Source organism: Halyomorpha halys, unplaced genomic scaffold (genome assembly GCF_000696795.3).
Source record: "Halyomorpha halys isolate HHAL.00 unplaced genomic scaffold, Hhal_1.1 Scaffold299.1, whole genome shotgun sequence".
NCBI lineage: Eukaryota > Metazoa > Arthropoda > Insecta > Hemiptera > Pentatomidae > Halyomorpha > Halyomorpha halys.
The window spans coordinates 762,290-787,939 of NW_027107963.1; the positions used below are offsets into that span (position 1 = coordinate 762,290).

The 25,650-nt window shown below is 31.6% G+C and overlaps 1 protein-coding gene across 1 annotated transcript in view; it reads left to right on the forward strand.

Moving 5' to 3' along the window:
* LOC106680938 (zinc finger protein 391) overlaps window positions 1-25,650 on the forward strand; it is a 204,513-nt gene that overhangs the window by 101,929 nt on the left and 76,934 nt on the right. Inside the window, exons 3-5 of the mRNA XM_014420980.2 lie at window positions 3,637-3,792; window positions 15,493-15,726; window positions 15,835-16,004. Of these exons, the coding sequence (XP_014276466.1) occupies window positions 3,637-3,792; window positions 15,493-15,726; window positions 15,835-16,004 (560 nt within the window). The remainder of the gene's footprint in view (window positions 1-3,636; window positions 3,793-15,492; window positions 15,727-15,834; window positions 16,005-25,650) is intronic.

The window sequence follows — 25,650 nt, forward strand, 5'->3', positions numbered from 1 at the left end:
ATGTAAATATTTTGACCTGGGCAGAATGGCCTGTATGGAGTTTTTAAAAGGGTTAAGTGATATGTCTCTGAGTAAATTAAGATTGTCCCTGAAGATGGCCGAATTGGAAGAAACGTTGGACATGTGAATGAAATAAATGTTTTGAGACTATAATTTGGATAGTGTTGTTGATTTTAGTAAAAAATGAGTAGAATATTTTTTTTTTGTATCTGGACGAAAATGTTCTTATACTTATTTAAAGTTCAAAAAGACAAAATTCAGTTCAAGCCAATAAAGAAGGAATCCTGTTGTTTTAACTGCAAGACTCAAGGAATCAAGACACATTCCACGATAGTTATCATGAATAACAACTAAAAAAGTCTTAATAATATTGTCTAGTGTCAAGGGAGATTTAAATTAGAATATTTCGCTGTCTCACTTCAACAGTGTAACATCTCAAAAAATGGTTATTTTGAGATATGCGTAATCTTAGTAATAAGGGAAAGATCTGTACAGTTCAACACCGCAATGTCTCGAAATATTGTTTCTACTTATATTTTATGACATATATTTCATTGTATAGATATTACCCTTATTGCTAAGATTGGATGCATATCTCAAAACAACAATTTTTTGAGATTTTACCTTGGACTGCTTTAATTTCTATGAAAAGCCTTATGACTTTCCTATGAAAAGTGTCCTTATGACACTATTTTCTTCGAAATCACTTCAGCTCTCCGCGAAAATCAGCCAAAAGAGTGAAAAGAACTCACATAGCTGATATTGTTGCAAAGAATAGTATAAATTGTAGAGTCTAAAACAACCAACTACAACCTGGATTACAAACTTAGGACTTTTCTATTCGAGAATAAGGACAACCAACGGAGATAGCGAGTGCTAACTAAACTACGCCGTCCTCGGAATAGGCCATTATGCTAATGGCTGATGTGACCAGGAGTCCACTGCTTCCTAGATCTAACAGATATTCCCAAGGCATAAATTCGGGAATAACAGTGAAATCAAATACCATCCCAGGTCGAGCTGCTATACTGCTGCAGGTCGCACGCATTGCTCTGCTAAACTATGAGCTCTGATATCGTTCACCATTAAATTCTGTAACGCGCTGAGTAACAGTATTTGCTTATTCGTTCCTTTTTATTATCAACTATCCGAGTTAATTTCTTTTAGCTTAATATTAAACATCATTTTATTTTTAAGTGACTATAGCTCTCCTATTGGGTTACATAAATTTATGGTCTGAGTAAACTCTTTAATCAAATTGTTTAACTATATTGAAGCCCATTCTTTAGTTTTTGGGTCCCAAAGAATCATAATTCTTTATTGATCAAAAGAATCATAGTTGGGTTGTAGAATTTTATGGTGAGGGTAATAATTACCCATAATTAAAAAACAGAACATTACATTTTTTTCTAAAAATAAAATATTTTGACAAATGATATAGAAGAATATATGCTATATATTATTTTCTAATAATGCATTTATTTTTTTGACTGAACACAAAACAATACCATTATTTCACGATTTGCAATTTAATTGAAATTTATTCTGCTATTATTCATATTGTACAATTAAAAATAATATTTCAAATAACTGAATAAATACATATCTGAATTCATATAAAAAATAATATTTAAATATTACTAAGCAATTGATTTTTGTAGTTGGGTTTTATATTATTATATATTTTGGAAAAATACTGTTGCTATGATTCTGATTGAGGACAATAGGCGCACACTAAAAAAATATAGCTGCCTAAAATACACAGTTCAGAGTAACTATTGCAACTATACTTTACACAAATGTTTGAAAAAGTAGAAATCAATTCCGAAAGTCTCTTGACTCGGCAGGTTCTTATAGGCTACCCAGACTTGGTGGAGGTACAATTATCTAAATTAAAAAGTAGTAGTTTTGGAAATCACTTTGGAGCAGAATCTACAGGCAGAAGTCTGGGAAATGCCATATTACAAGCAAATTACGTTCTACATTTTTCTCTTCCGTGCAACCGTTAATGAAATCTGCATACGAAACAAATTTTATTTCAGAATTGAATAATTTTAGAATGAACATTTAACGTTTTAACTTATTCTATTATTCTCTAGAGTACCTCCCCAAAAAATAAAATGAAAAACAACTTTTATTTTTTGTAAGGAGCAAATTTTGTTTATGGCCTAGAAAGATGCGGGCAGCGTGAATATTCAGCGTGAGCCGGGATGGGGGTTGGGCGACTCTGCCCGATTTTACGGTGGATTCTTGCCCGTCCCAGGAGCCATCATCTGCCCGTCCTCGGTCCCCGGCTTTCTAGTCCTCTCGGATAATGGCCGGGTCCTAACCGCAGGAATCAACCGCTCATCTTGGTCGACTTTTACAAACAATCGATACCCGTGTCATTCCCGACAGGGCATCAAGGTGTGATGATCGGAACTAAAGGTAGGAATAGTTCTTACGTGTGAAGTATCTCGGAAATCGGCCGAGACTCATGGAGAAACCGTCAATTTGGATTGCGAGGTTCATTATATTTTCAAAATGTTAAAGTATACAATATGATACATTTGACATTATTTGAAGTTATTTCCATTCCTCAAATAAATCAGTAGCTAGCTATTAATTATTAATTAACTGGTAAAGTCGCTTAAGCGTTGTATACAAAATGGATTCTCTACTAACCTCAACACAACATTAGAATAATAAATAAAAATCGACTTAAGACTATGTTTCATATAACATAGAAGCTATCAGAAACTAAATTGGATGGTAAACTAAAATTTCAAAATTTGTTCTCCAAACTATAACCAAAGAAAAAACTTATATCCATATCGAAAATTTATGTATGATGTTGACACCTTAATAGGATTTGTAACCTTCATTCGTATTTGTTATATGATTGTGTGTATACTAAATACCCTGTATATACAATAACATTCTTAACATAATACGTGATTTTTTCCAATACATGTTAAAACTAGTCATATATCATGTATTCACGGAAATTTCCGCAATGAGTTAGCCATAATACATATGATTTGACGATCCTGAAGGTTACACATCTTGAACCACATTGGGGAATTTGATAAATAAAATTTTGCATCGTCACTGCGTATTTCCCTAGTTATTAAACAATTACGTAACATAAACTGAGTAATCTATTTTTAATTATCTTACCTTGGATCGGATAAAAAATACAGTTGGTATCTCATACATTATTAATTCACTTTTTTTTCAGTTTGGGTTCAATTGAATTGCGCGGATCCCGCCGAATATTTTCTGACTTGAGAATTTTACTGGTGTTCATTTTGCATTACTATCATTTTTTATATAATACAATATTTTGCGAATACTGGAGAAATTATATTTTTTTAAAACTGATGAGAAAATTTTTAAACGCGTTGAAGTGTCTTATTCTTCATCTTATTAAGAACAAATTATTAACCAAAAATAAAATTAAAATTTCGAACTAGATCTGAAAACCGAAAATAAAGTTTATTAATTTTGGAAAACTACTTTATACCTGTCCATCCAGCTACTTAATTTCTTTTCAGAGTTTTTCAACCATCGATTTTTTTTTTTCAATAAAAAATATCTGTTTTCTATTTATTACAATTATGTTTGTTGATGTTATTATTAATTTTCTGTTTACAGGCGAACCTATTTACGAAGCAGTCAAAAACATCCCAGCGAATTCAGAACTGGTAGTTTACTATCTTCCAGAGAGGCCAGAAGAAGTATTTTTCATGCCGGCAGTCCACTACCTGAGGAACTCACTTTACAGGAGGACAATGGACACGATTCTGGAAGGTATTAAAAAAAATTATAATACTCGATTTGAATTAATTAAATCGGTTCTAAGCTAATATTAATTATTCAATGAAAAATAATAACTAATAACTAATATAAGTTAAATGAGAGTACATGCTTGATATTGGTGCGCATGATAATTTAGTACATAATATAGTGGTCAGTCAATCTTGCAATAAAATTTGAAAATATTTAAATTCAAATAAATATTTGAGAAGGCGTCTTATTTTGAAAATTAGTAAAGAAATTTGTACATTTTTCGTGGTAAAACATTTAAAAAAGATATATTGGTTTTATCAAATACAATTTTTTTTTTTTAATTTCTTCGCTGTACAAAATCTTTTTCAAAACAATGATAGAAGTTTAGTTTCAAAATGTATTTATGGTTTAAAAAATAAAATGAAAGTATACGGTAGAGTGAATTGGGGTAATAGCGTCCCAAAAATGCGACAGGTAATTTTCATCCCACATTTGCAGGACAGTAATTTTAATTATACCTCCCCTTTTTTCCCCCACAATTTAGAGGATCTAATGTGGATTATGTATTGACAAGAGATTGGCAATTAAGTTTGAATTGCTTTAATTGTTTTCTTTTTCTTTTTTTTTTTTTTTTTTTTTTTAAATTCCCTTGAAATACTTTACCCCAGACAATTGCGGCCAATATGTAAATGGCCTTTAGTTCATACAATATTCAAAGAATTTTCTTGGGAGTAAATACGAGAAAAAATTAAACATGTTGGTAAAAAAAAAAATAAATAAATGTTTTTCTCAATTTTTATATTATACAAAAAAAAATTGAATTAAAAAAGAATATTTTTTTTTAATTAATAAGTTCACATTATGTTTTATATTTTACTTAGAAGTGACATATATTGGTACATATTTGCCCCACCCATCCAAAATTAAAGAGAGATAATAAATATATTATACATACTAGTTATATTTTATTTTTAAGAGCCATTGCCAAAATAGAATACAAAAGAATATAATTTAAAATAAATCATAATCTAGAACAAGATCCGTTCCGAATAAAAAAACCTATAAGTAAAATTAAACTACAAAATAAAAATAACTTATAATAAAAAATATCCATATAGTCTCAACCTGTTTGTTACCTCATAACTCCTACGTTTCGGTCAATCCTATCATTCTCAAGGATCAATTAATTAACAATTTCAGTTACATTTTAATCATTAAAAAATATTTTCCAGAACATTCTGAATTATTAATTATCTTATCTTATTTATAGTTTCTCAGGTAACAATGTCATTAATGTTATGGATATTTTTATTATAATTGATAACCAATCCTGTCTCAATAAGAAATTAAACTATGTGTGTATATACACACACACAATTTTTTATACAAAAAAATAAGTACAAAAAGAAAAGAAAATAATTAATTAATGCATAATTACCCGCTATGCATATATACACAAACGCATATAAAATACTTTATATTTCTCCTCTATTTTCATAAGTGATCCAGCTATAGGCGTAGGAAACCTCTAATCAACTGTCATTTTGAAATAAAAGGTGGATGGTACAAATATTTATTTTGCATTATTAGTGGTAAGGGTAACTTCAGATTCGAAATAATATGTACTTAAGGATTATTTTTTCGTTCCAAAATGCTGTCAATAATAATTATTTGTCTGTCATTATATAAATTATTTTTAAACATGTTTGGATTTTATATATTTTGAACAACTTCAATTTTATAAAGCTCATCCAGTCACATTCCATTTTAATTCCTTACTTCAAAACTTCACTCCGCCTACCCTATTATATAGAGTCATACTTCGCAATATAGAAGCCGAGGAACAAATGATACATCCCCGAAGGAGACGATAAAAGCGGACATTAGGTAAGAAGTAAAGCCGCTAGGGGGGCTACTGTTGTGGAGAGATAAGTTATAATCAACACCAGCGGCTGCCCGCATATCTCCAACCGCATTATTTCATTGTCGCAACGACGCCGCTGCCTGCTAGATTTATAGGATGCTACTGCTGCTCCCTTCCGTCTGGTAGTCGCATTACTTCAGGCCCCTGTTCTCTATGGCTATCCGCCCGCTCGCTGCTACGATATATAACAGCGTAGGTCCTTGCAGAACACCTGTTAATGATATCTACCCTTTACAGGAATTTACTGCGGTTTGAGAATATGAGCTCCTATAACCAAGATAGTGCAAGTGTTTGAGTTTCATTTTATATTTATAATACGCAGAAATAACCATAAATGATATCTTATTACATATACAGAATTATTCGAATAATAATTTGATAGCATTTATTCTATCTATATGTTTAACGACGATATCCATTTTAAGCTACTATTTTAATGTAACTCGATTTAATTAAATTTATTTTTCAAACACTGCTCAACTTATTATTAGTATACGTTTTACTGTTAAGATAAGCCAGAGCCTAATTCTGGGATTTTGGGGCCAGGCGGGTTGGAAAGGCACCTCTAATTATATATATCAAAGCCCATCCAATAAAATGTAACAGTATGCCAAAAATATATCACTGCTTTGATGTTGGCAATACTTAAAAAAATTGTTTTTTATTTTTTATTCCAGACATAGTACATTCCTTAGTCTAGAATTAATCTGTAGCTTAGAAATCTTCCCACCCTCTTCTACAGTACTATCTTTTGAATACGTCCAATACTAAATAAAAAACTTTTTTTTTATACTGAAGCATAGATGCTTTCTTAAATTTTAGTACATTGAAGATACATTTTCAAATTAAAAAAAAAACGGCAAATTAATTTGGAATAAAATTAAAAATATAATATATTTCTAGATATATAAATAACTCAATGTTAAAAAATAAATACTTTTATAATTTTTATTTTTTAAATAATTCTAACTTTATTGTTAGATTGAGTTATAAAAGCTTTGAATTCTATTGCTTTCTAAATTAAAAAATGATGACTACATTTTAGTAAATATATAAATTTATTAGAACAGTTGAAATTTCCATACATATGCATAATGAAAAGTAAGTTATGGTCCTAGAAATGTCCTTTGGACTTTACTTTGGAATTTAACTGTAAATATAATTTGTAAATTCAATATGGTTTTTCATATTTATCCGATAAATAAATCCTTGAATTCATATAATACTTGTATTTAATTACTTGAAAAAGACAAAAAAAATTTTTTTTTACTAACGGCCATCCTTAATCTAATGTATAAATACTTGGGTTAAACAATAGGTCACAACTGCAAGCGGGAATCTTAAAAAAAATCATTGATGTTACAATACTTTATCTTTTTATTTTCTATTTAAATATAACAAATTAATTCGTAATAGAGCTTACCAAATTAAAACCGCATTTGTCATCTTCCATCGATTAAAAGCCAAGAAATATGTTTGACAACTGAATTGAAAGCACTCGAGGAAGGACTGGCCGGAGGATGTGAAGTTGGAAAAGTGATTCTAAGGGCGACAAAAACTTCTAGTTTTCCCCGCATTTTCTCCTCTTTTCCTGAAAAACATCGGGCACATATCTATTAAAGCCGGTGGACATGCTATTTGGGACAGGCACGTACAGGTTGTACTGTTAGTCAACCATTTCTTTATAATCATCGCTTCATTGCTTCACTTCGACTTTTCCTCCTTTCGATCAATCGATAACTGAAAAAAAAATCATTATCGAATATATATATAATGTTATAATATGTATAAGTTAAATTGGTTAATAGCTAATACTATCAACATAAATATAGCCAACTTAATTTAATTAAAATTTTCTCACATGGCTAAAATATTGCCCAAGTATTATTGTATGACACTAAATTGCACTAATGATCAGTAAATGAATTTAAATTAGATTATGAAGATCAGAAACCTTGATCTTTATAATCCCATATCTAGAAATAACTTAATATACTAGAATAAAAATTGGAACTTATTTTTGAGATTGATTGTTGAATCGAGTTATAATATTTCTGTATCATGAAGTGTTGGAGTAATAACATCCTTACTACTTTAATAAAGGTTATTCAAATATATAAATTTTATTTGAGTCCCCATTTTTATTGTATAGATAAATCCTCAAATTCACGTAATTCCTGGTTTCAATCACGTGAAATACAATACTTACTATTTATTTTTTTATCAAATTTTAATGAAGGGATAGGTGAAGAGGACCTCAGTGTTAAATGCTTTTAATAATTTTATTCTAAATATCTAGAATAAAATTATGTACCCGTTCTGTATTTAACAGAAAGAAAATTTATATACACAAAATATGAAATATAAATCAAATTATATAAAAATACATATGTAACACTGACCTCATTCTCTCATTCTCTTTCTCTCTTACTTTGATCTTTATATTAATTCATTGACCAAACTTCATTAACGTAATTTATTATAGTTCTAAATCATCCAGTGAGGTTTGTAAACATTTGTTTTTCGTTTTAATTGAACTGAATTTGGTCTTTAGAACAATTAGAAATGCTCCTTTTAGATACTGCGGAATAAAATATATCATTCCTGAAACGTCGGAATATATGAATTAAGCATTATTTTGTTTTTATCATATCATTAGGCAAGAAATAAAAATCAATGAAAAGGCAACTTAATTAATATATTGTAATCATTACAAAATCACAGATGTTATTATTTAAACAAATGCACTCATCTGATTTTTTATTTATTTTTATTGATAACTTGAACATCTGACATTAAAGTGAGACTTTTTTGTTTAGATTCCTATAAGGTTTTGAATACCTCAGTTTTCCATTAATACTTTGTAATTGGATCGCTTTTATAACTTGGCCTCACTTCATTGACCGTTGTTATGACAGGTAAAATTGTAAAAAGTCTATTAAAGATCTAATATAGACCACGTATGAAAAAGATAATGGGAAAATGCCAATTCTCTAGGAATGAATTAGATTTTCTGCCTCAGGGAATCGATAGGAGAATTCCATACCATTTACTTACTGTAGCCATTATTTCTTTTTTGTTACTCTAACATGCATTTATCTGTACAGTTAGCGTATTACAAATTTATTATTTTTTTATGAATCTGTAATGATGATTTTTATTAGTATCCGTCATAAAATTGACTAAACTTTCGAGTAAGGTTATATCGGATAACGCATTTTCTTTAACAGATTATTATAATTTAATTATAGTTTATTTGCTTCAACATCCCTAAGTACACTACTGGTGAAAGTTTAAATACAGATTAGGTTGATTTTATTTATTTAAGGACGAAAAACCCCTTTTTATTACTTCAATATTTACCTTTACATTCGAACAACATTCCGTCTTTTTTACCATTTTCTAGTTCTATTATTATTTTTATATCATTTGATGGACATTTATCAACGTATTAAAAGAAACTTTCTTATTCAATTCTGAACATAAGCCTATATTTTCTTTCAGTAAAAATAAAAACTAAATAATAATAAGAAGAAATAAGAATCCTAAATTTATTATCACATTATATTTAATATTTATTGTAAGTAATCCATTATCCCTATCGCGAAATTTTTAAAATCTAATGTCGACACAAAAAAGGTAATTAATTTTTTCATTGATTTATCATAATTGATTTCATTCTCTATGAACTTGTCACATTGATTAGTCTAAAATATAAAAAGACAATTTTAATATATAGACAAAAAAATATTTGGTTTTTGCTTGTAATATATGGGAATCCACGTGAAGCAGGAGTGGTCAAATGAATGTTACAACAGATATGAGATTAAAAAACCAAAATATCCTGAGAATGGCAGAGAACTCTGGAACGTACCTAATTAAAAGAAGGAAGGAATGTTCGTTAATGGACGATTTTTATCACTTTATCAGAAATTGAATCCTATTTCATCCTTAAAAAATCAAAGGTTAAATTTTATATTATAACCGATTTTCATAGGGCCAGCCTTGATTAATTTCCCCCCTTCTTGATGAATGAAAGTTTAGCACAGTTATGTTAATACTAGTATTTTGAATTTAGAAGTATTTTTTTTCTTAGTGGTTATTTTGGGAGGGGAAATTTTCCTCTTACCTTGACGCCATTTTGGAACGTCACTCGCTATAACTTGACCGATTCTCTCTGATTAAGAATTTGACGGCCATTGAAATGTTTTACGGTTTACACCGACTCGATTCTTCTTGGTTCTTTATATTGGCTCAGCGATCATTGTGGGAATCGGATTAAGAAATTACTTTCTCGGAACATCGGAGAAGAGGAGGAGAGCGGGGGGAGGAGAGATACCCCGAACTACGTGGTTCAATCAGCTGACTACAATGGGGGTAAAAGTGGGCCGAAGAGCTCCCCCTGCGCGACCCTTGCCATTGTCAATGTCCTCCATCCCGTCGGAAGAATTGGGACGCCATCCAGGGCTAGCGGCTGCTCTGTATGCTACTCCACTTCCTTTACGGTTAGGTTTCGCCATCCTTGATGAACAATCGGGAGAGGATAATCAACAAAACATGGAGAAAAGCAGTCCTGTAAGTATATCTAACCATTGTCTCAGTCCCGGAATCCAGTACTACAAAAACACTTCTTTTAAGTGATAAAAATATGAGTTACGGGAGGATTACTCGGTTACCGAAAACAGAGCATTAGCTGCGGTGTCTCGGACAACCATAGATCACGCCCGTACCGTCTGGCTCGAGTCACATCTTGAAAAAACACCAACTCCAGCAACGTGGTCAACGTTGACAGATAATGGCCCTCTACCTTTCTTGGATTGAATTTTTTCTGGACTCGATTATCTGGTACCGTATGGTTTTGGCAGTTTTTTGTCAGCTCTAGCCTGAGTATCCGCAATATAACGGGCAGGGAAGCAAAATTTAAAAAACATTGGACATGAATTTATTATAATTTTTTTTTTAATAAAAAATAAAATGAAGTAATTTTAAAATATTGACTAGAAATTTAACTTACATATATATTGATTTTAGATTTATTTTTAATTCGTAAATGCTTATTAGTAGGAAATTTAGAAAATTTTAATTTTATTATAAGCTACTTTTGTTATTTTAGAGATTCATTAAATTTAAATTATTTAATATTGTAATATTTTTCATTTATCACTACTATGTTTTAAAAAAGTAATACATTAGTTATGTAAAACATTTAAGTTTTCGGATTTTTGTCAGTGTAATCAATCAATTTTCTATGTTACAAGTCAATTCTATACAACAATCGCAATTTCAATCTGATCAAGGTATAGTTATTTTGATATAAAACTTTTACTTTTTCATTTAGGAACATAATGAAAAAAATAGCTGTTGCTTTCATATGAACCAAAACAGAAGTTTTCAAGAAAAAAATAATTTTTTCAACTTGTAGGGGAGGGAGGGGCTAATTAATAATTTTGAAAATAAATTAATTTTCTTCTCCAATTTGTAAATACATTTATTTATCTAGAACTACAGTTAGAAGTTGATGGCTATATTAATATTTGCATAGCTGTTGGTAAGGTTCCGATTTGCAAGAGAATCGATATACTACTGGATATAAGAGATTCATGGAGGTAGAAGCAGAGGCAGGGAGGTCGGATCTTTTATTAATGAAGGAAGCTGACCGCTTGTGAGCGTATATAAATATTTATTGAAGGGGAGGGGTAGAGTTAGGACCGTATTGTCCTGTCTTGCCCTGCGTCCTGCATCAATCCCCGAGCCTCCCAATAGCTTCATCCCCTTCGACGGTATCGTCTAGTCTATAGTGTCTTCGCCGCTGAGGACATAGCTATTCTCTCTTCCTTCGGGCCATATCTCAGCTTGCTTCAATATCAACTGGAAGGAGTCGAATAGTTCATATGATACAAAATCATTTAGGGGGAAAATAAGTGCCATAGTGCTGACAGATTCGATTATATTTATTACTACAGAAAAATCGTCATAAAATACAAAGGAATTTCTCCATGATAAAATCAGTCTCATCTAGTTTATTATCTGCTCATATATTTGCAGAAGTTCCAAAGAAAAATTTTTATTCCATCTAGAAATTCTGTTCGACCTCTGTTTTAAAATGTTTTATACTCAAATTTAGTTGAAGATAAAATAATAATTAGTAAAAAAAAAAATCAAAATCAAATATTAGAACGCATGTTACAAAAACTAAACATCTAACTCATGAAAAACAAAGGACAATCAACTACCCTTAATTTACGGTTCGTAATTTAAATCTGCAGAACAGCAGCTGCAGGATTATAAGATAAAAACTAGTTTCTTTTACAGCAGCTGAAATTTTCAAGGACTAGTCCGAAAAGTGGCCAAAGTCATAAAAATTATAATAATGAATAAGCAGGTGCTAATTTCTGGTGTTTTAAAAATTAAAAATATGTAAAAATTCATCTTTAATACCTAAAATTTTAACGAAAGCATGGAATTCAGTTTTCTCTTAAATTTACAGAAATGAATTTTAAAAATTCTTATTATTAAATTTTCAAACAAAAATGTAAAAATAAAAACATTCTAACTATTTGATAATTGGTTTCAGGTCACATTGAGATTGAATCGATTAATTAAAAAAAAAATTATTTAACTTAACGTTAATTTTTTACCATAAACAAAACACCCAGTTTCTTCTTTCAACTATATTAACTGAGTACTTTATTCTTTCCTTAAACGAAATGGACACTTATTTTTTATTAAAATATATAAAAATAAATATATTTTTAAGCAAATACTGATTGTAATAGCCAATAAAGAACTCCAAATTATACATAATTTTCTAAAATTTGGGTATCATTCGCCTTTTCCTTGCTGAAACGTAACAACCTGATGGATTGTGGCCCTGCCCACTAGTTTTGATCCTTTGAATCACGACTTTTTTAGAAGAACCGACTCTTCAATCCGATTCTCGATTCACCTACCAATCTCTGCTACTGACTCAGCTATCTGAGACTAGGTAGTGTTAGCTCTTGTTCTTTCAAACTGCTCTTTACTCTGAATCTTTACCTTCTTTTTTTTTTAATTCTTACCTGATTTTTCAGTATCTCTTGTAATGTATTTGAGTATATGACGGGAAAGAAACTGACTATAAGTCAGCTCTTTGCGGTGAATGTATCTCCACCTCCTCGTATGTAGATTTTTTATTTATTTTTTTAAGATTTATTTATGGACTCGGTAGAAGAGACATTACGCCCTAACCGGCCGGTCTAAGAACTAATTGTTCTATATAATTACTAATGGGTTTATTAACCGGACGATGGTAGAGCGGTCGATTTAAAAAAAGATTACGACCAGGACTGTAGATTTATGTAGGAGCCATAACAGTGACGGGGAGGCCCCTTATCGATTAATTAAATCATATCTCCCTTCCAGCTCCGGCTCCCCATCGACGTATTCATATATGTAAATGGCTCCGGCTACTGGAATTCATCCAGCCTCCAATTTACAAGTGTCGCACGGACATGCGGGAAAGACCGACCCCTCTCGGCCTACGACAACTTATCGCCCATTGAAAAAAGTTGATTTGTAAAATAAATTAATGACTCCTCCAGGCGACTCATATGCATGATATCAGGTTTTATCGCAATTGTGGCGCCATTAGTTATTTCGAACCCATTACTCCAGTTCACAAGAGCATCTGTACTTCCCTTCGATTCCAACTGCATGCAATGGATACTGACTCATGATCTTGGTTAGTTGATCAAAACCACTATACGTTCGGATTATTAGTGAAAAATAATAACCACATGAAAAACCTTGTCAACCATATTGCAACTACAGTAAATCTCACCGGCTCCTCCGATTAATCTGGTGTAAAAGAAAAATAAATATGGTTTTATTAATGATTAATTTGTTATGTAGAGTGTGAATGTGGGTTGCAAAGAAATAAAATGAAGATCGATACTAGTATATGTTTTCTTAAAACCAGCTTTAGAGATCCTTTAAGATGTAATCTATTTTATTTTTTTCTCCTTATTTAACTTATTTTTATTAATTTAAGAACAACTAAAAAAAAAAAAAGTGATCATAGAACCTTAATATGTTATCTGCTAATTTAATAGATTGATAGATTTACAGCCATGCATATAAGAAACAGTGATGCAGTTAATATACAGAACTATATATTATTATTCAATGGTCTTTTCAGGCCCCAAAAGTAAACCCAATATATCATGTCGATCAAAAGATTTGGAATAAATAAAACGAAACAAAAACATTTCTTCAATGAAAACCTTATAGCAATAAAATTTTAGAATAACACAATAACAGAGTAAAAAAAAATTAACTTATAACTGTTCAGGTGTTTTTGACTAATTTCAATTGTTAACCTTGTAACATGTTGTGTATGAACTCATTTTTAATTGTTATCATTGCAAACGATTTTTAAAAACTAATAACTGAAATCGTTGAACAAATTTAATTCACATTTCCATAATTTGACCTAAAGAATTGTTAAGTAAAAAGATTTATATTACTTTGTGGAAAAGATATAAATGGCTCTGGTAACTGGAATTCATCCAACCTCCAATTTAAATTTGTTGTCATTTTAATTGGCAATAAAACCACTTAATTGCGATTCCAATAAGTCATTTTGAGTTATGAAAATGATGTATTTAATGAAAGGTTCTATCGGAGAATGATATGAAACCGTTATATAATTCTAACGGGACCAAAGCACTTATTCGATTGTGGGCGATGCTTTGCTTTCTGGTTGACCGATCCAATTTCTCCATTACTTCATCTGGAGGCATCTGAAGCAATGGGGCCAATGTTCTCTGAGCTGCATAAATCCGAGAGGGATCCATAGCGGGGAGGCATTTACCGAGCTAATCCGAATAAATTGTTATTCAAGAAACCCCTAGCGGTGGAGATCATAAAGTCGCGACGATATAGCTACTACGCGGTAGTATGGAAACGAAACCGCGTCCTGGAGGAAGGGGTTAGAATTATTTTAAATGAACAAAGGGGCTAATAGGAATGGCGGTAAGACGAAGAGCGCTATAAATGGAAGAGAAAAGGAGCCGCATGTCGCGCGACAAAAAGGGCTGTCAATTTACATAGCTCTCGCGGGCCGCTCTGTTCGTTACCTTCCTCTGCGGTCTCTCGTCTTTTAATTGAGTTGTTCCAACATTAATTAGCAATGGTATAATGACATCGGAAATTTTAGTGTAGTATTATTTACTGATTGCAAACAACTTCAAAATATGTGCATATTTACTTATTTCATGCTCCTCAACTCTTGATTAAGAGTATAAATGATTCAAATACAATTGAGGATAAATTTTATAAAATATGGTGGGGTACGCGCATTAACTTTTACTTAACTCCCTGCGAATTGCAAAAATTTTGAATAAAATATTGTTATTATTTAGTTGCAATAAACATTCATATTAGAGGATTTCTTGAGGTCTGTAAAACGAATATAAACTTTTTTCCTGCCTATAATAGAACAGTTTAGCAAAATATAACAATGTATGAATATATTGATGCAATGGAATAGGATCGGGAGAAATCGGGTTTATAAACAATGGGTGAGTTTGAAATTCACAGTTTATATTTTTACATATCAACCAATAATTTTACCAATTTTTGTTACGTTACGTTAATGTAAACTCTCTCAATTAATGTAAAGCATTACGAACAGATCGATGATTAATATTTAAGACAATAAGTGAGATATTCTTTTAAAACAATTTCAAGAATCTCAAAAAATGATTTCTGCTTTGCAATATTTACTACCTAACAACAACTATTTTACCTCTTTGCAGACTCCCCCTTAGACCTCTCGATGTCGCTACTATCCCGCTCGCTCATCACACCTCCTGGTTCGTCGTCGCCCGTGGACACAGACAAATCCTCAGACTCCGAAGGGCAGCGGATGACACAGGCCAGGTCACCCAAGAGGTCTGGGCGGCCGGAGAGGAGCTTGCTGCCCTGCGAGGTGTGCGGCAAGGCATTCGACAGGCCGTCCCTACTGAAGAGGCACATGAGGACGCATACGGGTAATGATGCTCAAACTATATCATTTATTATTTTTTTAAAAAGATATAATTCTTTCAATGAGTTAGCATTCGTTAAGGAGAGGAATTAAGTGTTTTTGTATTGTTTAGGCGAAAAACCCCACGTGTGTATGGTGTGTAACAAAGGCTTCAGCACTAGCAGCTCTCTCAACACCCACAGGCGAATCCACTCCGGCGAAAAGCCCCACCAATGTCAAGTCTGCGGGAAACGGTTCACCGCCTCCTCCAACCTCTACTACCACAGGATGACGCATATCAAGGTAAGTAGTCCTCTGTAATAGCATTCTTTTATATATTATAATGAATTTAATATTTATGTCAAATCCAAAACTTTAGGAAAGCTATAATTAAAAATTATTAAAGGAGCATCGTATGTAAATAAATTATTTTTTATTGAAAATATTGATTAGTTACCCAAATTTGAGGAGGGAGAATTAAAATTTTTAGATAAACTGAATATATTTTAGATGTATAATTTTAATTTATCAAAATAAAAAAAAAATTTACTTTCCAGAAGTGAATATTAACGTTTAATAGAAAACTCTTTGGTTTTTCTTTTCTGTTTTACTCAAATTTTCGTAAGAAATTATTAATGTACTTATTCATCTGATGGTTGTGTAAATAAATACTATTCATTCCGAAGTGTATTGCTGCTCATTATGTTGTATCGTTACTACTTTAATAGTAATCCATCTTTAAGAATGGCATCGATCATTGTTATCTACAAATAAAAAATACATTGCAATATGAGTAATTTTTTTCGTGATTAAGACAAAATTATTTCGCTATTATTCAGTTTATGAGTGCACTAGTAAAGTATTTTGTACATTATATTAAAACATAACATATCAGCACACATCGCTTATCGTATAAGATTTACAACATCCATTACAAAATGACTTATTGCATAAACGCGATGTTGTCCAAGATGTAGAGCAACTCACCGATAAATAAGAATAATAATTCGATTTCTAATTGCCTGGCCCCTCGAACTATCCGATTTTGACTCGATAAAATATTGCTTCACCGATAAGATCTACACAAAAGGCGTTAAGTAACTTGAAGTGGGGAGGGTTTTTTTCAGGAGCCGTTTTTAAGGTAGTCATTGAATGGAGAGGAAATTCGGCCATTACCCGAGGAGGTGGCGATATATACTCCATGTGTTTATAATAAATTATTCCCGTGTCCCGCTGGATTCGGGGACCGGTTTTGGGCTCCCGTCCGGGAGCGGGTGTCAGGCTATGTTTTATAGCGGCAATTAGCTTTGGGTGCTCTACCGTTCTTTATAGTCCTTCAACTGCAACAGTAATTAATATGCTCTAATACACTGTCAGGGGGAAATTCATAGTGTCCTTTGTACCTCGTAGTAGGGAGAAAGGAAAATAAAAAATATATATGACCTAGCTTGCTCAACTCTGTAATCTATTGTTCTTTATTTCCATTATAGTTTTAAAGTTTATTTTATTTGTAACAATGCCATAGTTGAAAATTACTAAGGAGCAAAAAGGTCAGTTAATTAATATTTAAAATTATTTTTTCTTCCGTTCTAATGTTTTTTTTTCCCTTTCATAACACTTCTTTTACATTTATATATTTTAAACTACTTATTTTATGGTCATTTTTTAAAATAACCCAACAGATTTAAAATAATAAAATATGACATATAAGTTTAAATATCTGAAGAAAAAGATTTTATCTTCCTCCTCTTCTTATTTACTCAATCCGCCATAAGATATCGGATACCTGTGACACTGACATAAAAAAGATTGTAAAAACGAATATAAAAATAAAAATATTTTCTTTCTCATTAGATATCGTTTATTTTTTTAATAATCATTATATCAAATATTTAAACTTGAAAAATTAAATTTAAATATTATTTACATTGTGTACATTAGTAGCTTATTACAAATCGTAAAAAAAAAAAACATACTTCGCCAAAATTAGTGACCACTAAAACTGGGATTTAGTGAAGTTATTCGGGTTCATGTGTTCCGAATACTTAGCTGTTGTTGGCCCAAATGTATTTGGCTATGCACATGTAGAGATGATCGGTTTTTTAAAAAATTGTTTACACGATTTTATTTCCACCTGACGGAAAAATAATGTCTAACTCATTTTATTAGATTATATTATCATTTTATATTCTTATATTATATTTTTTAGATTTATTATAAAAAACATTTAACATTATTCTAGAGCTACAAAGCCTAACGTTTTTCCTCTGAATACAACAGGTTCGTAAGTCACAGAATATCTTTTTCTGTCCTAGTCCCAACTTGGTACATACAACTTTTCATCCTAACTAAAACAATCAAAAATGGATTTTAAAAATAGTTATTATATATTAAAACTCATTTCCACTAAAAGATAATTAATTAATAAATCATTATGAATTAAGACCTAATTGGTTATTTGGATAGTCAGCAAAAATCACTTTGAATATAAAATAAAAATATTTATAATAATTTGGTATTAAGTTTGATTTTTGAGTTAGGTTGGAATTTATTTGAGGGTGCGGTATACTCGTAATATAATGATCATATAATTGTATAAGTAGCACCTACCCCCAATTGGAATTATTTTTCAATTTTTAATTCTAAGCTCTTTTCAGCCTTTTGCGGGTACTTTTAGGTTCACATTTCATGGCCATGTATATAATATTTTTTCCCATTTAATTGATAAAGCTCTATTTTCAATCACAATAAGAGGAAACAAATTACATAAAAAACTGATTTTTATAACAATATTTATTAGCATAGAATCAGCTATGATGAGGTGTCTTTTTAAGCAGTTTCCAAGATGATCTCGTGACTAATTTTTGTACCCTTATTTAATTATATAACCTTTTTTAACCATCCTCATTCGTCCACGTCGCCAGGAAGATTTTCCAGGGATTATCATTTCTTCCTGATCGGATCCGACTGAGCCGCGTGGACATATAGTTTTTTTTAATCCCTGGGAGATGAAGCCGATAGAGGAAGAGAAGCGGACGACCGGAGAACACGGTAGGCGTGTCGCCCCGAGATTTATGCCCAGCTCTAATTATGATTTGGCGGACCGCACCTCTCTTGAATAATGCATGGTTACCTCTCCGCTATCCTTTAGCCTTCCAAATTACTCTAATTCCATCCCCCTGTCTTGCTCAATTTAATAGCACAGTCTCCGGAGCCGGTAGTTTCTTTCTAATCAGATGGGGCCAAGACATACATTTTTATTTTGAAATTGTTTTATAATTAAAATTTGCAAATTTTCTTTGAAAGCCTAAGCACCATTGCGCAGAAGCATAGTCTTATGCTCAATGCTTCAAGTAGGATTGTTGTAAAATTTTATGGTAGTTTTTTTTTATTATACAAACTGTGTTTATGAACTACGGACATTGACCTTAGACTGCGATGCCCTATGTCTTTCTGAATTACATAAAGTGAAGGGAAGAAGGGAATAAAATCTATCACTTTAAAATACTTTAATCGGCGCACGATTTAAATTTAAATTGGCTTTTCTAAATTTCAAAGTTGATACATTTATTTCAAAATAGCTGAAAGTTTGAAAATTCTCAGGTGACAAAAATATTCAAGTATTTTTCAATTAAAATATATTTGTTTACAGTTGAAAAAAATCAATTCTCTTATATTAACCCTAAAATATATAATTTTGAAGTCGTAAAATGCCAGTATTATTTATGTCTCCAAGAAAGAAACCTTTTCTCACAAAAGAACATTAACGGCCGAAGACAAAAAAAATGTGCATAAAAGTATATGATGAAATACGTGAACATATTGCTCCTTTGCTTGAATAGTTGCATATTTGACAAAAAAATGTTATTTTATTTAAAATTCATGGACGTATTCACAAAATAGTTCCGTAGACAGTGGTTTATTTACTGAGGTCGTCCTACAGAAAAATTAACTCCAGTCTACGATTCAATTTATGAATGCCTCAAACACAAAATACAAGAAAAAAATATGACCACTTTGCCACTATTCGAAACTATATTACAAAGCAGCGATATGTAGCGACTACTTTTTTAAGGGAAGTAGTGGGATATTCAGCTTCTCAGATATAGGAAGCCGTATTGTGGCAATACAAGGCCCCCTCCTCTTCTAAAACAATACAATAATCAGTTATATTATAATTTATAAGCAATTTAGTTAATGAGGCGACCCGGTACAGGCAACAGAGCTGGCTGATCTATCGGCGGAAATAACAGACGTTGGGGCACTAAATCAGCCCCCAAACCAAACTACGCCTACGCCGACCGAGCTCAGCTTTTTTCATGAGGCACGCGGTAGCTATAGGTTTTCAGCAATTTACAGTTTGATATATCTTCTATTGCCTTTGTCAAACTCGAAGAGCTATATCCTTTTGAGAAGAAATCTATTGGATATTATTGTGGCTGTCTAGTTTTTTTTTTTTTTTTACACAGGTTCAATATTGAGCCTTATTTATTTTTTAAAAAGTATTTATTTAAAATATGTAATCATCTAATTAAAATAATGATGAAATAGTTTAATAAACTTTAAATATTTTCCTATAAATTCATTCTTTCAAATTTTATTTTCAGAAAGAAATGATTTAATTTTTCCAGAGGAAGGTTTAACACTTTCCGAGCATATCCATTATATATTTTTTTAGAATAATTTATTGAACTGAATTTTATTAGAAAATAATTGTTAGGAATTAGTAATTTTTCTGGATAATTTTACATGATGCTTAAACCATGGTGTTTTCCAGTATCCTGTTATTTCGAATTTAACTTTTTATTTGAGAAAGATAATAATGCTAGGGCCTAGTTCTAGAGGTATAAAGTTAGCGTCTTGGAACGATCGTTTCCAAGACATAACTCTACAATATTAAGATACAGCACATGAGAGGGACTGAGAAATGTTTATCCGCAGAAGTTATAGGAAATAAATAATATGCTGGCAGTTAATCCAGAGACTAGTGAATCGACTTTAGGACCGCCCGATATCCTGACAGAGAAAGAATTACAGTGAGGCGGTGATTTACATAATCCAGATTTGTCAGCTGTTAATCCGGGTTTATCCCCAGGGAACCCACTTAACAAGTCAATTAGAGCACACACGGTAATGGCTTCTTTTTTCTTTTCTTTTCTTTTCCTTTTTTCTATTTTTTTTTTTCGTTTTTATACTGGAACTGTCTCCCCGAAGAACTGACAGGGGACGCACCCGAGGATTACCTCAGCCATGGGAAAGAGATAAGCGTTGTCCACTGCCCTCCGATCTGAGCTGGATGGAGACCGGTATTGGGATAACGTCTTCCGATATAGGGACCACACCGGGGTCGCGGCGACGGAAGTAGTCTCCGTATCTTTGTAAATTGGATGCAAAGTATGCGGGATGTCAGTGGTTGAAAAAAAAAACTTGCTCAGATAGAGGACCATTCAATGGAAATACTAACCCAATCCCAGGCGCATTCACTGAACGAGTATGAATTTCACTTATATTTTTCTGTACCCATTTATTTAAACGGAAATAACATATTTCATCTTTATAACCTATTAGAAGAAAAATAAAAGCTTAGTGTGTGCAATGTCTCGAACATTTATAAATTATAAATTATATAGTTATTATTATCACATAAAATGTATGTTGTCAGTTTTCTGTTAACTGTCTTCCTCTCCTCTGATCCTTTTTTTGGCTGGAGAAAAAATGTAGGCGTTAAGAAAGGCAGCTTCTTACGCCCTGGAATAGAACCAATAATTATTTTATTTATTTACATCTGTAATGGTTTAGAGACATAGAGAGGGTGTTGGTCTACCCCAAGTTTGATATAAGAAAAAGAAAAAATGAAAAATAGAAAAATCCTAATGTATAAAACAAAATATTACCTAAAATATAACTGACTACAAAAAAAAAATAAAGAAGAAAAGACAGCTTGTAAAAAAACAATACAATTTAAAATATAATATACTAAACATGTAATCTATAAACATTTATTTAAATACACATTAAGAAACATTGAAAACATTAAAAAAATTAAATTAAACTGTTGATGAATTAGTAATAATTAACATATTTTACATCAGAAAAAGAAATAACAAAAAAATTGAAATTGAATACATCTATTAAAAACTTTTAAGTTTTTGTAGATTGACATACAAATATTACAATATTTTTATCCTTGCCTAGTTTTATGTTTTCGGATTTAATTTTTTTTGTTTTCAATTTTGAAAGTGTTTAGCCTATGGAATCAGTTTTCCGTTAATTGTCTTCCTCTCCTCAGATTCCTTTTAGGCTAGTAAAAATAAAGAGGCGATAAGAAAGAGAGCTTCCCCTTACAGTTGGAAATAGAGCCCATAACACTAACCGTAGGTAACGAACTGCTTTGTGTAAGAAAAACTCTAATAGAAACAGAACCGAGCCAGCTTCTGTATCAGTAGTAACGAGATGGCTCATAAAAGCGGGCGAGTTGATTCCTATACGCTCCCGATCGCGCATATCATTAGGAAAATAAGTGGATTCACGTGTATCCCAAACCAACTCTTCACATAAAATACTTTTTAGAGACCAAGATAGCCCAAGAGATTCCCCATTGCTGGTTTCATACTTATCTCCAACGGCTCGCTCTGCCATCATATTTTCCATATCACATTATTTTGGAAAAAGTGTTTGATAAGGCGAAACGTCGCTACTTAATCTACTGTGATTTGTTTGTTACAATAGCTTCAGTTCTTTGCATTGTATTCTTAAGTTTGTAAAGCTTTGAATCTAATTTATCCTTTAACAAACTTTTTATTTATGTTTTATCTTTTTATTCCCTATCATACATTTCTAACATTATGGGATAACCAACCTATTCTAACTAAAGAATAATAGTGGTCAAGTCCACCCTCTCCCACCACGCCGGATTCGAATCAACGCTACTCCAGATTCGAGGTTGCTGAGGTGACTCCCTCTGCTCGGACAGTATCTATTCTTTAAGAAATTACGCTAACCTTTATTAGTTAATTTTCTTCTTTTTTTTCCGTTTTTTAAATTCTCATTTTCTTTCATTCTTATCGATGATTCATTTTCACTAACGCATTAACGAAAAAACAAAATGGAAAAAAAAAACATACAGATATGAATAATAATCAGTTTTTACAGGAAAACTAAGGTTGTATACTAAGGAAATTTCAGTACATGATTCAAATACTTGTTTCCTCTGTATTTTTTTTTTTTTTTTTACTTCAGTTGTCTTCCGTCAAAAGCATTTCACAAGAGATTGCTGAATCATTTAATTGCGAGTATAATGTTACCTTGAGTGCAATTTCCGCTCCAGTTATGAAAAAATTATGCCCTGTAATGATGGCCGGACAACTTAACTTCATCTAGTGATTATATCTCTTAGTGTTGTCAAATTGGCTTTCATAACTTTCCTCAATGTCAAGCTCAGAAAATAGTGTTAAGTTCTCTGTTCTTCAAATATTTATAGCATTCCCATTTATAACCATGTATTTTCAGGGTGTTTCCGCTTTATTTACTCAATAATGGGAATTTAATGTTGAATTTGCTTCAGCCAAAATTTAAAAAAAAATATATATAAATGTTTAAGAACATGCTAACAATAATATGATTCCATATTATGAAAACAAATACAATATATTCATTTACCTCAATTTTTAACACATTTATAATATTAATATTATGTTTTATGAATGTTGATTGATGAATAATTATAGTTAGAATCAAATGTGGCCAAAATATTTATTTTCCGGACTCACAGCTCACTCACTATGAATGAGTAAAAATGAATGTTTGATGGACGATAAAAAATAATCATAGTATAAAACTATCCTTAGTCCACTATTTTCCACTCACTACTCTCACTCAATCGCCCATTCGAGGTACACGATTTAGTCAATTCGGATTCCGAGTGGCCTTGAGGGATTTATTTGCTGTCGCTCATGTATAGTTTGGTGGTTGGCGTCTCTGATTATAAGCAAAAGAAGTTGAGAATGATGAGTTGGTAGTTGACTGTCGTGGGTGCCATCAGTAAAGAAAACAATTAAGTTATGTCAAATTATCCCCCTAATGAAGGCCTGACTTCTGGCTGAAACGTTGGCAATGATAAATCAATTATTACTTAGTTGTGTTCTTTACTAACCATCTTCTCATAAAAGGTGTTCAGGTTCGATTTCCTCAATAATTAAGAAATGTTGTTTTCAAAAAGATTTCAGATAGTAGTATCCTTATGGTTAGAAACAAATAATAAAAAAAATAGTAATTACCAAAAAGGTAAAAACTTAAGAATAGTAGATTATAGTTTGTTTGGTATTATTTTTTTTTTTTCTGGGAAACTGGTATATGTTTAACTCACGAATGAAACTAATCTAGAACATACAGAGATTAAAAGGGAATCACCAATGAATCGTTAGGTGTTGCCTACGGTGTGTTAAATTAAATCCAATACAACATAAGCCTTTGATTCTGAATCCGGCTCTCAAAACTGTTCTTAACTTTTTGGAAGTATAAGTTTCTTTCTCTCCGAAAGGAAATAAACGAACTCTTGGCCACTTAATTTCGTATCGGATATTCCATATCAGTAGGATTGTGCCTTTTGTCATTAATTTAATTTCCTTCCCCGTGGAGAATCGACGGGGAGGAGTACACCTGGTTTTTTTTGTGCGCGTGAGTGTTGAAATCAGTTGGGGTGTGACAGGCTCCATCTGGCGAGGAGTGGACTGACGATAGGACAAAATTTACTGCGGCATTAGTAGACCGTCCTATCGCCGCCCGGCATCTTCTCAGCAGCTACCCTCGGTCTTTTCTCTGTTAATTTTTCAAAAAACCATTCCAATCTAAAGTTGAAAAGTTAGGGAGAGATTTTAGGTTTACTGCTGAATTTCCAGTTTTTTTCTACATTACTTTATTAACTAATATTGTTGAAATAATGGTTCAGTATCTATTAAAATCATTTTATATACTTTAAATATAATCTGTCTATTCCTAGAATAATATAATAATAGAATAATATAATATCACGAAACCTATTGGTATTAGGTTAAAGAGCATTATCGTACTATTCTTCAATTTTCTCGAGTCAAATTCAATTTTATCTGCAATCTTATCTCTCTTCTCAATTTTATCACCAATCTAAGCGTTTGAATAAATTATTCATCGATTAGAGTTGAAAATTTCACTTTTTAAAAATATCATTTGTATGTATTAAAAATAATAGGACCTACATTACTACCCTGTGGTACTCCTGGCAGAGCTTATTGCAGAAGCCTTGATAAGGAAGCAAATACATTTTATCTAATTTTTATGTTTTCTAATATTTATTTCTAATGTTCTGGATTTTATTTTATTTTTTATAGAATAAAAGAAGGAAAGATTCTCCTGATTAAGTTTAAAATAAAAAAATATCAGCAATAGCCTGTTAAAGTTTGCTTTGATTAGGACTTATTCAACCTTTATGTTGAAGAGGGCAGCCGTATATCAACTGGATGCTATGGAGGCAGGTGCTGAGGTCGAACCATGACTAACACTAGTGACATTTACAATCCGCCATTTAAAGAAACATTCACATCTCGGAGTTAAATTATCTCAACGATGTTTGAAAATGTTATTCCTTGTAAAATATACCCTTTCTGGGCAACATTTATTTCCTTCTTCGTTACGTTTTTCATTTAAGTAATATAAACTAGAAAGATGAAAATGTTGATTCTTATAAAAAAAACTTTGTTAATAACATTACATAGTATATTCGAGTGGTCTGTATCATCAAGGGGGTTAGTGGATTTTTGGCCGGTTCTTTGTGAGATCTGATTTCCAATAAAGAAAAAAAATTGTTCTATCTCAAAAATGAGTTTCTCCGGCCTTTAAGTTACATTTTCTGTTAGATAGGAGCACCTCCGCTTGACTTATTTGATGAAAAGAGAATGTAGCTCCTTGTTATATG